The sequence below is a fragment of the Zingiber officinale genome, chromosome 4B (assembly GCF_018446385.1).
Source record: "Zingiber officinale cultivar Zhangliang chromosome 4B, Zo_v1.1, whole genome shotgun sequence".
In the NCBI taxonomy this organism is placed as follows: domain Eukaryota; kingdom Viridiplantae; phylum Streptophyta; class Magnoliopsida; order Zingiberales; family Zingiberaceae; genus Zingiber; species Zingiber officinale.
In genome coordinates, this window is record NC_055993.1 from 119164398 (window position 1) to 119177906 (window position 13509).

The window sequence follows — 13509 nt, forward strand, 5'->3', positions numbered from 1 at the left end:
TTGTAAAATGATAGAGCTAACCTAGACTAAGTACACTATTTAATATTATTATTATTATCTATCACATACATTAAATTCTAAATTAAACAAGACAAGTATGTGTTGTAATAACTACTATAATTTTATAGTAGCTACCGTTTCGTATTTACTATCATAGTTATAATAATTAGATATGGGTTGGACTTTGGGTGTGGAACAGTGGAAGAGGTGAATTTTAGTGGACTAAATAAAATTTTTATATACGTAATTGTGCTTCTTTAATTGTATAATTGAGCATCTTAAATAGAATTAGATTAAGCAAAAAAAAAACAACCATGATATAAATTTGTCTCTAATGTGACAAAAGATGATTCGCTCATCTTCAACATCCCCGTCAAACTCGTCTCTAAACCAATATAGAGAAGATAAATTACAAATGACAACTAGTAATTAGTGCAAATACCCAAGGGATAGGAGAAGATAAACTTAGATGCATCGATTGAAGTTCAACCCTAATATCTCATATAATAATATTCATATTTTAACCATCGCATTGCACCACACCACACCGGCTAAAAGTACGAATTCGTCCCTAATAATTCAGATATATCAAGTTGCCATATTCATACAATTGACAGAGATAATATATCAAATAATATATTTAGCACAAGTGTATCATTTTATAAGAATTAATGCGGCGGGCGTGTTTAAAAAAAAAAGAAAGACCTTTTAATTTTTGCCAAAATAATATCACTTTGGAGTTATTTTGTACAATAATAATTTAGGTTACAAATTGGATTATCAAATAGCTGATTCATATCTAGGCCGACCAAAAATAAGAACTATTTTGGTATAATCTAAGGAGTGAAGTATTTCTTTTGGGATAAAAGAAAATATACTTTTCTAATTTTAAAAGAGGAACATACTTTTTTTTTTGACCATTTTTTTATTTATTTAGTTTTTTCTTCAAAACTTGGCTAAATTAAGTTAGGCGTAGACTCGTCCACATGTGAGACCAAATTGAACCGGCCTAAAATGGTAACCAAATCAATGGATTAATTACCTGTATGATAGCAACCACCTATGAACGAGTCAAACACCTATTATAATAAAAATGATTATATTTTTCTCATAATTGATCTCCAGATTATAAGAAAAGAAATAAATTATAGAAATTAATTAATTATTCTATTCTATTCTAATAAATCTATTATCCTTTTAACTCCGAACCTGAATTGTTAGTATTGGGATCTAGTGCGCTCAAAAATGTAGAAACACAACGAAAATTAATTAAATCCTCTATCCAGCAGATCCATGCGAAGGGAAGAAACATGTTTTGAAAATAATCTATGCTAAGCTACATGATAGGATTATATCTTTATTACATGCCCTTCGCAATCCTGACAGTAACTTTTTCTTTGGATCCAGATCTCAGCGCGTTCAAGCGTCCGCGCCTCTATAGTATCCACACGAACATATCCTTCGTTCGTTGCACGAACGAAGCCTTCAGAGAAGAACCATTTTTTTATGCTAGTAAGAAGTATCGTTCGGCCAAGGAGGAAGGAGGAGGAAGAAGAGAGAAGCTCAAGAGACACATTTTTTATCTCCTAAAAAATAAATCTAAAAACCTATTTATATTTATCCAATGAATACCAAGTGTTTTTGTCTCTTTGTATTCCTCTTGGATTATTATATATTGGATTAACCATTAATCCAATAACTCAATAAGTCTAACTCATGAATCTAATGTATTTAATTCGGATTGGACTCGATCCAATAAGTGAGTTCATTTGATTCTAACTCAATTAGTAATAAAAAATTTAATCATCTCATGATTAACTTTTTATGATTAATACTTAGGACTAATTACTAACAGTTAGTTCAATCAGTGATTAACCCTTGATCTATATCTGATTCATAAGTTTTTATTTTAAAAAAAAATCTTATTTTTTAAACTAATTTATATTGTTTGAATGAGAACCTCTCATTTTACGATATAACATTTTAATATTTTAATAGTATGATTTAATATAAACCAATCTCTCTTATTTCAATTTTTGTACGATTATTTTAGCTAATTTTTTAATCTATTTATTATTCTACCTTTACGTTATTGAATTTGTCAATTTCATCCGACTCTCTTCATAGATCACTCATTAATCTTTTGTTTTTATTATTGATTCAATACCTAATTTGGAAATTAGAGTTTATATGGACAATTTAACTTATGTAAAATGCTCAGTAATAATTTATCAAAGATATAATTTATTCAACAATAAAATTATATATATTAAAGATTATTATAAAATATATTTTTTTATATATTTAATATACTATATGGTATTTAATTCCCTTATAGGATATATATAGACAATTCAAAAAAAAATTAAGTTTTTTTTTACATTTATAATTTTCTAAATGAAAATCTAAATAATAATTTTGAACTATTTTAATCGACAAATCATAGTTGTCTTTAAAGATTAACATTAAGCTTTTTGTTATTTTTTATCTAAATTTTATTATTGTAATAATTTCGGCTACAATATCAAAATTATTACAGGTAATTTAATAAAAATTATTTATATCAATTTTAGTTAGTATTATTATAAAATATACTATTTTTAGTTAAATTAAATTAAATTAATTTTTACTAGTTGAAGTAATAATTTTATATTCATCTCGGTTCGGGCCGATTGAAAATGGGTCGACCATTCCCGGCCAAGTAAACCGCCTACAGTCGCATCCTCACCGCCTACAGTCGCATTCTCACCGCTTCCGCCTGCTCTCCATCGGCGATGGCCGCTGCCGCCGCCGCCGCTACCCTTCGCCTCCCCTTTACCCTCCCACCTCGTGTCCTTCCGCGCTATTCCAGTGGAGTTCGGCCTGGTATCTTCGCCGCCTCGCGGTCCTTCTCTCCCCTCACCCGTCGCCTCCGCCTCCACCGACTCAAACCTGCTCGCCCGGGTCTCCCCAAGTTCCAAGTCAGATCCGCACGGGCCGAGTCTCAAGTCGTCACTCTCGGCTCCCGAGCTCCCCATTTCGAGGTCCATTTCCCTCGCTTTCCTCGATCATCTTGTTTTATTCTCGATTGGCGGCGAGATTGCTGATTTCTTTTGCAGCTTTCGGAGCCTCTAACGGGAAAAATTTGGACCTTGGAAGATTTCGAGTCTTGCCCCGCGCTTTTGGTGAAACTCTTATCTGGTTTTATGTATCCTGGTTTGTTGCTTATCGATCGTTTTTTATAATTCTTGCTGAGATTAACAGGAATCATTTCCTCTCTCTCTCTCTCTCTCTCTCTCTCTCTCTCTCTAGGTGATGTTCATTTGCAACCATTGCCCATTTGTTAAGCACTTGAAGAAGGATATTGCCAAGCTTACAAGTTTCTATATGGGGGTTTGTGACACAATTGAAAATGTTAAACATGGAGTAATTTTTTTTCTGAGTTCTAATCAAACTTTCTCTATGTCTGCTGCAGAAGGGGCTTGGTGTAGTTGCTATCTGTTCAAATTCCATCATTACTCATCCACAGGTTATCAACAGATTTTAGTTTGCATTGAATTCTTTCGAATAATGGAGCCTTTTATCCTAATTAACAGCTTATGAAATATTAGTTCATGTAGATAATGCACAGGGGATACTCAGAGGCATTTCATGTGTACTACTTAATTTTTGCCTTTTAGTATCCACTTGATTATTCTCTGTGCTAAATATGAACTGCTAATGTGATGGTTTTCTTTAGAGAATATGAAAGGCATATCGATAAATCTCTTGGCTTGATGCCTTCATCTTAGATGGAGTTGTTTGTCTTCCATATACGCCATAACAATGATTTTGATTTGTAATTCCATTCAAATATTTGACTGCCCTTCTAGATACTGATATTCCTCTGCAATGGTGGAATAGATCTATGATACCAATCCCAATTAGTCTGGGGAAACATAGCTTTTCTTATGTAATTTTTTATCAATATTTAGAGAAACATCAGACTTGTAATTTGGCTCTTCCATAATTATACATTCATCATGTTAACCTAATTCCGATTTTTCTTCTCTGTAACCTCATTTATCATCTGAAATGGGGCATTGGTTTTATCAACTTGTAAAGGAACAAAACCATTTTTTTTGCTTGTTCGGAAAGATATAAGGAAAAACAGATTTTCTTTGATGCTCCCATAGCCCCATGTTTGCTATGGTATTGGTACTTTCACCTCATAATTACTCAATACAAAGCTTTTGCCATATTGAAAAGTGAATAAATTTGACTGCTTTTTCTAGAGCATTGCAAAATCCTTGCAAAAGAATAACTTTTTTACTTTACTACCACTTCAAATTTGACTAAAGTGTTTACATTATAGGATGGACCAATGCTTATGGCTGAAGAAGCTAAACTGTTTAAGTATCCTTTTCCCTATCTGTTTGACGAGGTACTAAGTTGCTTATTTGAATCAATACTTTCTCACTCTGACTGTGCAATTCCATGTTTATTCTTTTCCTTTTTTGGCACGAGATGTTTATTCTTTTCTCACGTGCGGTAAATGATAATGTGCAAGAAAGGATGGTGTAACTTATTGTTATTGTCTAACTAATACTGAGTCCTCTAGGAGAAATATAGACACGATAGAATATTAAGGGAAAAAATGACTTTTATATGCAATTCCAGAGTTAGTCTGTCTGAAAGAAAATGACAAATAAAAATAATATTTAATTCACTGAAAAGCTTCAATGGTGTCTTGCCTCATAATTGTCTCCTTGTCAATTACGTTCTTGTTACCCATCTTCTCTCTTGTTGTGATATACAGATTGAATTAATCTCATAGGAAGGATCCAACTTTTATGTGATATAAAAGTTCAGTTAGACTGTTCATCTGAAGCATCTCTATCTCTGGATTGTGTCACAACTATCGTATATTTTACTTAACTGATGGATTAGTGGCTAGATCGATCTAGATATGTTCCCTCCACTATTTTGTACAAATTACTATTGTACAAGTTCAAATTGTATAACAAATGAATTAATGTGACTTATATTTTAGGTATGATAGTAGCAAGATGAAAATCTCTGTTCATGAATTTTTAGCATTTTAGAGTACACCAATAAATGTTATGATAATTTGTGATTGCATGTGAAATGTCTATTTGGTTTGGGCATATTCACTTGTCAGTCAATGGAAATCATTGTTGTAATAAAGTTAACAGCTAGGTTACAATAGAAGCATTCTTTTCAGGGAATGTCTAAATTTGAGAAGAAATGAGACTAATAATTGTGTTTAATCAGTACAAGAAACTTAATGATGCATACCTGAAAAAAAAAAGTTTGATGCAACTACAAAACACCAGCCTACCAAAATCCCTTAAACACACCACAATGAACAATAAACACCTCATTAAATGGCCTTATTTTGGAAAAGGAAAAAAATAAGGTCAACTGTGATTCCATAGAAATGACCTAGTCCTCAAGAAAACTTAAATAATGTGGGAACTAAGACATGACGAGAAGCTATCTAAAATAAAACTTGAATCCTTTGTTAAACAACATTTCAGAGAGATAAACCATAAAGTGCACAATTGACGGGCATAATAGAAGAGTGTTCGTGCTGAAAACTCTAATCAACTAAAATAAAGGTCAAGATTAGTGATTCAATAGGAATAAAACTTGAAGGCGTGATAGAAACAGCGAGCTTCAAATTAATTAAAAGTGGGAAGTTGAAATCTGAAAATTCTGTGTCAAATAAAGATAAATTATAAAGCTCAAAATAATGAGGCATGACAGAATGGTGTGCATATAGCTACTTTCAAATCAGTTTGAAAAGAAATTTAGAGGAAGGAACAAATAGAATGGAATTTGAAAATCTTTCATCAAATAAAATTACACCCAAGAATGAGAATAAATATTGACCAAACCCCAGTTTTAATTAGACATGATGCAAGAATGTATGTGCCAACAACCTTCAAATCGACTCAAGGAAAGGTTAACCAAGTATTCAACCAAATCTTTATCAAAGAAGTTTGAAATGAAAACCAAAGACAAACATCAAGCTTATTTGATTTTATCAACAAATTTATTTTAGTCAAAAGAGGGCTTCATAGAAGGGAGTTTGAGATACAATTAAGGGGGGAGCTTTAAGGAGGAAAATTCTTACTCTGTTAAAGGAATAGAGGATAGGGAGACGTGCCTTGGGATAAAATATCCAGGAATGAGGCAGTAGGTAAGCAAGCAAATTTCCGTGCCTACCCCCCTCTAGAACCTTTCTTGTCTTCTACAAATAGAGGTATCACGATTGATACTATGATACTAAAAGAGGTGGATGCCATGATACTGGAGAAGGTATTCATCAACTGAGAGACTTCACACCAAGATGATGACAAATTAAATTCCTAAAAGCAAGATCACATAGTTACAGTGTCGAGCTTATAATGTTAAGCATACACGGACTACGAAATTGAACCAGGAACCATTAATCAAATAGAAGCTTGAATCTCCTAAGTATAATTTGTTTCTACTTATTTACAAATTAGTTTTAGTTTCTTTTCCCTATGGCAAATGCTTATTATCAAATTTGTATAGAAACATGCTCAGTACTAGTTTGAAGTGAAATTTGGCTGAAACCTTTAATGGTTGTTCACTTTTCTTCTTCAGTCGCAAGATGTTGCCCGGGCATTTGGAGCTGTATGCACGCCAGAATTTTTTCTCTTTAAAAAGGTTAGTTTTACAGGAAGGACAATGAGCATAGCAAGACCACAACTAGAATTTATGTCTCTAATCCCATGATGGAACTCAATAACTCATGAATAATCAGTCAATCATTCACCATAACTAAAATTTGTGTGTCTAGTCCCATGATGGAGCTCAATAACTCATCAATAGTCAATTCAATCATTCAATGATTTTCTCACAAACACATTCAAAGTCCTTGCTCAATAAGGCAGTAAAAAAACTAGAAGGGATTTGACTTTCATGTAAATGCTCATCCTATTACTTCCATGTAAAGCTTAAATATATTCGCATCTCAAGTAATAAGCACAAGTATGCCTTTGCAATCACACTTGCAAAAAGTTAATTAATATCCTCTCTTTTACATTTCATTAGGATGGAAGAAGGCCATTTGAGCTGTTTTATCATGGGCAGTTTGATGACTCACGACCTAACAACAATGTGCCTGTAACAGGAAGGTAACTGTGAGCTTATGGAATATTTTCATCTCTAGCATTCCATATTCATAACTGAAGCCTACAAATTTCTTTCTGTAGAGACTTGAGTCGTGCAATAGATTGTGTTCTCAGTGGCCAAGTCTTATCTTCTGCACAAAAGACAAGGTAAAACATCTCGTATCTGCAATAGCTCTTTTGTGTTCAGATGCATTTTTTGGTTCACTAGGCACCTGTAAATAAACATTTCCTGCCTTCCGTTCTAGTGTTGGATGTAGCATAAAATGGCACCCTTGAGATGGATTCTTCTCCCCATGATGTTACAAATTCCCAGCACTGAAAAGGTAAATCTTGACAGAATTCTTGATACTTAATTCTGTGTTACTGAAAAAGATAAAGATAATCTCTTAAATTCTTTATCATATTGCAAACAAGTGTACATAAAATATGATCATTATTTTCCTGCCCTGGCATCTTTTTATCTATTGTAATTTAACCTTTTTTTTTTTCCCTTTTTGTGTATTTAGGAGTTTTAATTCTGTGAATTGGCAGCTTCAAATTTTGTGTTCGGTAGTTAAATGCTGGGAAACACAGACTTCTTTTCTGGGGCTACCACTGTATGTAGACAGAAAAGGTCTGTTTATATATTCAATGCAAAAATATGGTTTGCATAAATACATCAAGAATTTGTTCTTGAATAATTAGTAAATTTGTACATTTTATAATTCGTTATTGCAAATATCTCCGTGTATGACTTTCAAATATGATGTGAATATTGCCCCCGGATAGTGTGATGGTTAGGCCGACCAGTCATTTTTCTCTAGATGCATCTGTGGCGTATTGTGCGGGGTATTTTTTCCCCTCAATGTGCCACGAGTTGGTCTTCTCCGTTGGAGCTGGTAGTGCTCCAGGTCCATGTAGCCCACCGGCCCGGATGTAACACTCTTGTCTCTGCCCTGCACGTCAAAGTCGGCCATCTTCTAAGTCCACTCCTTGTCCAGCAGGATGTTGGGAGACTTGATGTTGAGGTGGATGATCACCGGCGCTGCGTAGGAGTGCAGGTACTCGATTCCCCTTGCCGCGTCGAGTGCCACGCGGAGCCACCCTGTCCATGTACCAGTTCATCGGCGACGGTGAATGCCGGTGGAGGTGGTCTTGCAGGGTGCCATTGGCGATGTACTCGTACGCAAGGACTGCTCCCGGCAGAAGTCGGTCAGGTGGGAGGAGACCCTCTGCCGAGATGACAACAGCGTCGAGATATCCAAAGGGACGTTGGCGCCCTTGATTTCCACCTCGCTGGCCGTTCGAAGGGGCCTTGCTTACGAGGTGGACGCTACCCAAATCCACCTCCATCGGCGATTGCTCTGTTTCCCCCGAAACACAGAGACGAAGATCAGCAAGGCCAAGAACAGGAGGCCGACCATCACAAATAGCGTCGCCCAGACATTGGGAAATCAGTCCTCAGTTGGAGCGTGCAGGACTCACAGATGCCGTGGCCGGAAAGCACTGGAGCGGGCAAGCATTCCACAGGCCGTTGGAGTAGGTTGATATAATAATATTAATTTATTATATTTTTAATATTATCTATTTGCTATACTTTATTAAATTTAATGTCAAAGTAGAAAATGGGAATTAAAATCTTTAGCATTTTCACTATTAATTTTCTTCTTCTTTTTATTAAATAATAATAATTAAACTTTTATTATATTAAATAGTGAGTAGATATTATTATTAAATAGTGAGTATATTCTCTTTATTCTCTATATTTAAATATATTTTTATCATTATTAATTAATACTTTTTAGTTTTCTTTCTTTATTAATATATATATTTATAATGGATATTTATTAGACATTTGTGTACATATCCTTTTCATTTTAAATGTGTCTTTTAAAAAAAAAATTTACACAATCCTAATTTTTTCTCTAACATTTAATTAACCACTTTTAAATACATTATCCAGCCTCGTATGTTCATATTAACATCATCTCTTTGTGACTTTCATCATTATTTATTTAAATATTTTTAAATATTAAATTATATATATATAATTTTAATTTCCAATAAGAATTTTAAAAAAAAAAATCTGTGAGAAATAACATTTTCCACTAAAAAGAGAACATTGTAAAAAATAATTTAAATTAAAAATATTTAATTAAATGTAGTAATGATTAAATATAATAATAATTTCAGGGAGTAAAATATAATTTGCAGGAAAATCATTATATATTTGATCAACCTGTTTGGTGGATCATCTGATACCAGCGCCGAAGGAGCGGAGGAGGATATCAACTTCCCCGTCAAGAATGACTTCAAGTGTTTAAACTTAATCAAAATTGTTTGAAAAGGATCAAAATAAATATAAATTGCAGTCTGCAATCATTAAGGGGTTGCTACGAGTCCAGGTCCTCTGGTCTCTTCAGTAATTTACACGTTAGATCGTGATTAGAATCTGAAAAAATTAATTATTATCCTCTGATTTCTTCTTAATTTCTTGGATAATTTATACATTGGATCATGATTAGAATCCAATCAAAATTGATTATGATCTCTCCTAATTTATATTTCCACCTAAATTATAATTTTAGATCAAGTCAGAGCGACCGAAAATTACCGACAATAGATGAACTATATAATACCAAGCAGAAGACGATCCGTTCATTGCTGACATTCAACTCAAAATTATAATATAGGTGAGATGGTGAACTTAAGAAAAATCACAGTTTTCAATCATAATCCAATGTATCAATTACATAAGGGATCAAAATTAGGCAGAGGGTCTGCAATGTATAATATTCAATAGATGCCCATGATTTCTACAATTTTTAAAATAATTTTAATAAAATATAAGTATTTTTATCCAGTTGTGAAAAAATTAAGATAAATATTTTACGTATATATATTTTAACCTGAAATAATTATATTTTTAAAATAAAAAATATGCATGGATGTGGTTTTAAAGGTGCCAATCTTTTTGACGATTTTGTTAATTAAGATATTTTTTTAAAATTACCGTTATTTGAATATTATTATAATTATTTTGACTAAAATTATACTATAATATGAAACAAAATTAATCTAAATTAATTTAAATTATACTATAATAATTTTAATATTCTTTTTAACTTAGTTAGAATTATTCCAATTTGATAAAAGTCATTTTAGGTCAAAATCAGTATTTTTAATCAAAAATACTAAAATTGTTATAGCAATACCAGGAAAAAAAATTGAAACCCTATATTTATATTAATAATATATATTTATTACTCGGCAAACTGTTGCAACTTGGTGTCGTGGTATTGTTGGTTATCACGTCAGTCTAACACACTGAAGGTCTCCGGTTCGAGTCCGGGCGACGCCATTTTGCCATCCTATTTTAGCTATAAAAAATTAATTTTTAATATTATTTTAAGTTTCCTCCACCATCGAGTAGGCCTGCGCCGCCTCCCGCTTCCTGCAGCTCTGCGCCTCCGCCCCTCCCTCCCCCCGCAGACGCTCCACCGTCGACCTCTCCCTCGTCGACCTATCCTCCTACGCCGACGCCCGGGCCATTCGCAACTCTTCCGCCGCACCAACGCTGCCCGCAACTGCCTCCCTCTCCCTCGCCGACTACCGCCTCGGAGGCGCTTTTTCCTCCGGTACGTCAAAGGCACGCAGCAGGTGGCCGACGCGATGGCGTCCCTCTACGCCCTCGCCAACCTCACCGGCAGGCTGCAGCGCCGCCTCCATGGTTGCCGCCCTGCAGCGCTACGGCGGCAACATGTCCCTGTGGGCCCCGCCGCAGACAGAGTGGGACGGGTACTGGCCACCGGACGTCCCAACCGCCAAAGCTTCAGAGCGCGTCGTCGTCGCCGCCGCTGCCGCCTCCAAAGCATGGTCTCCAAACGTGACTGTCTGCGAGGACGGTGGTGGCTGCCAGTTCACGATGGTTCAGGCGGCGGTAGACGCCGCGCCTTCACAAGCCCCGCGGGGTCACGCGATCTACATAAAACAGGGGATCTACGCGGAGACGGTGCGGGTGCCGCTGGAGAAGCCAAATCTAGCATTTGTCGGCGACGGCATGGGAAAGACGATCATCACCGGCTTCCTGAACGCCGGCGTCCCCGGCGTCTCGACGTACAACACCGTCACCGTCGGTGAGCTACGTCACTTGTTCTGTTCGTGCACCGCTCGTAACTTGTTCTTGATTGGATTGATTGGTTAATTATTTAATTAATTAATTAATGTGTTTGTTCCTCTGTTTCCGTGGCAGGCTTCACCGGCGACGGGTTCAATGCGACCCGGAGAGTGACCTGGAGCAGCCGGATTCCGGCGGAGCACTTTGGAGCTTACCCCGTGGAGAACTTTATACAGGGAATCAATGGATACCTCCCTCTCTGCTATAAGACTGTAATTTGAGAAAATAAAGCAATAACAAATCTAGCGATTTGAGTTCTAAATCTTGGATTTGACTTCATTTTCAAATTTTTGGTTTGGTGAGAATGTGAGATCATGGACGGATCTATTAAAGGGCAGGGCTGTAGCCCAGCCCATTTTTTTTTTATATATACATATTAGAGTTAGTTTGAAGTAAGGCTTTTGCTGTGATAAAAAAATAGAAATAAGATGGAGTACCAAGTTAAAGAAACAAAAATAAGCTCCAGTCTTTTTAAAAAAATTCAAAATCTTTTAATCAAGGGGTCAGTTATTGAAGTCACACGTATTTATCCTATCTCCATATATTTAACAAGATCTCATCCAATATTTTTATTTTTAATTTAATTATATATTTATTTAATTAACTTACTATTTTATTTTAATTATAAATATCGGACCATTAACTTGCCACCTTTTATATATGTTATTTCCTCAGCTATTATCCATCTTCGGCCATGGATGGTAACCCTTGTTATTTGACTCTGAGATCACATTTTGATTTTCCTCTCACTTTAACCTCCTGACTAATTTTGCTCCTCCACTCGTCCTTCCTCGACGATATTACTTCTAACGCTTGCCTTACTTTCTCTACATAGACAATAAAACTATCATTCATCCAATCATCAGTCATTCGATTGCGCAACCTGTCTTTCACAATTGTCATGGCAGAAAACACAATCTCTACCGTCGCGGTCGCAACTGGTAAAATTAATGCTAATGTCAAAAGCTTAAAACCCAATGGATATATCATACTTTTCTTTGACATAACTAACTTCTCTGAAAGATCACCAAGGCCTTTCAATCCTTGCAATGTTTTGTTAGAACGCATATCACATATATAAGTTTCAAGTTGATCATCAAGTACGAGAAGATCAAATCTTGAGAAATCTTGTGGATAAAACTCGGTCAATTGCAACAATTTTTTCTTGTCAAAAGCCAAAAAAGAGTTTTGTGGACACAAACAAGCTACACAAAGAAGTAATTCTGTACTTGCCTCTGAGAAATGATCATTTAATTCTTGAAGTTGCATATCAAAAACACCATAGAATAAATCAACTCGATAGTGATGTAAATTCATCACTTCTGGTGGATTACGATGGGGACGACGACGTGGTGCCCAACGTGTGAACATATCATCCATTTTGGGACAATCAATGTAATGTTGTCGACAAAAATAATGAACCTTTTCTAAAAATGAATCACAACCATCTTCTCTCATATTTTGGAGTCGGTGTTTGCATACTTGTACCAAATTCATTGCACTTACAATATCCTGATCTTTCTTTTGTAATGTCATCGACAATTCACTCGAAATCCCTAAGACATGTTTCATCAAGTGTAGATTGAATGCAAAATCAAATGAAAGTATTGACTCCAATAAATTAAATGCCTCAGTTTTTTATCAGGAGAACTAGAATCATCTTTTGAAATCACTTCAAGCACATCACTGACAGCAGAGAACATAGGAATCAAACTGATCAAAGAATTGTAATGTGACCCCCAACGTGTATCCCCAGCTCGTTGAAGGATAGTTTCTTGATTAAGTCCTCGACCACTTGAAATTTCACCCCTCTCCAGTGCGTCAACAATAAAATTTGAATGTTTCTCCTTAAGAAGATCAGAACGTTTGCAGGATGATCCACATCACCAATAATACGAAAGAAATTAGAAATTGGAAGATTTTTCTTGGCCACAACTATAAGAGCTAGTTGAAGCTGATGGGAAAAACAATGTATGTAAAATGCACATGGGTTCTCCTTTAAAATAAGTGCTTTTAGACCATTAAATTTACCTTGCATATTACTTGCTCCATCAAAACCTTGTCCTCTCACATTAGCTATGCTCAAATTATATTTAGAGAACATCTTATCAATAGCAGCTTTAAGTGAGAGTGTTGTAGTACCAGTAACATGTTCAATTCCAATAAAACACTCATTTACATGTCCACTACTATCCACATAGCGCAAAA

General features: G+C 35.1%; 2 protein-coding genes and 1 non-coding gene across 4 annotated transcripts; all 3 read left to right on the forward strand.

Moving 5' to 3' along the window:
• The first annotated feature begins 2686 nt into the window (after positions 1–2686).
• Positions 2687–7863, forward strand: LOC121976240. 2 transcript variants are annotated; one of them, XM_042528326.1, is made up of 10 exons: positions 2687–3023; positions 3099–3164; positions 3292–3372; positions 3455–3508; positions 4334–4402; positions 6616–6678; positions 7066–7148; positions 7227–7292; positions 7391–7468; positions 7652–7863. In XM_042528326.1, the coding sequence occupies exons 1-9, from the start codon at positions 2775–2777 to the stop codon at positions 7419–7421; spliced, it is 762 nt and encodes a 253-aa protein (XP_042384260.1). In that variant the 5' UTR covers positions 2687–2774; the 3' UTR covers positions 7422–7468; positions 7652–7863. The 2 variants fall into 2 exon arrangements, with proteins under 2 accessions (XP_042384260.1, XP_042384261.1); XM_042528327.1 differs by having other exon boundaries at positions 7677–7863.
• Positions 7864–8261: 398 nt separating this feature from the next.
• Positions 8262–11526, forward strand: LOC121978596. The gene is made up of 3 exons (XM_042530922.1): positions 8262–8663; positions 10558–11260; positions 11377–11526. Exons 1-3 carry the CDS (start codon positions 8262–8264, stop codon positions 11520–11522), a joined length of 1251 nt encoding a protein of 416 aa, XP_042386856.1. The 3' UTR covers positions 11523–11526.
• Positions 10412–10485, forward strand: TRNAV-AAC. Its single transcript has one exon. It is a non-coding gene; the product is annotated as a tRNA-Val (tRNA).
• Positions 11527–13509: the final 1983 nt, after the last annotated feature.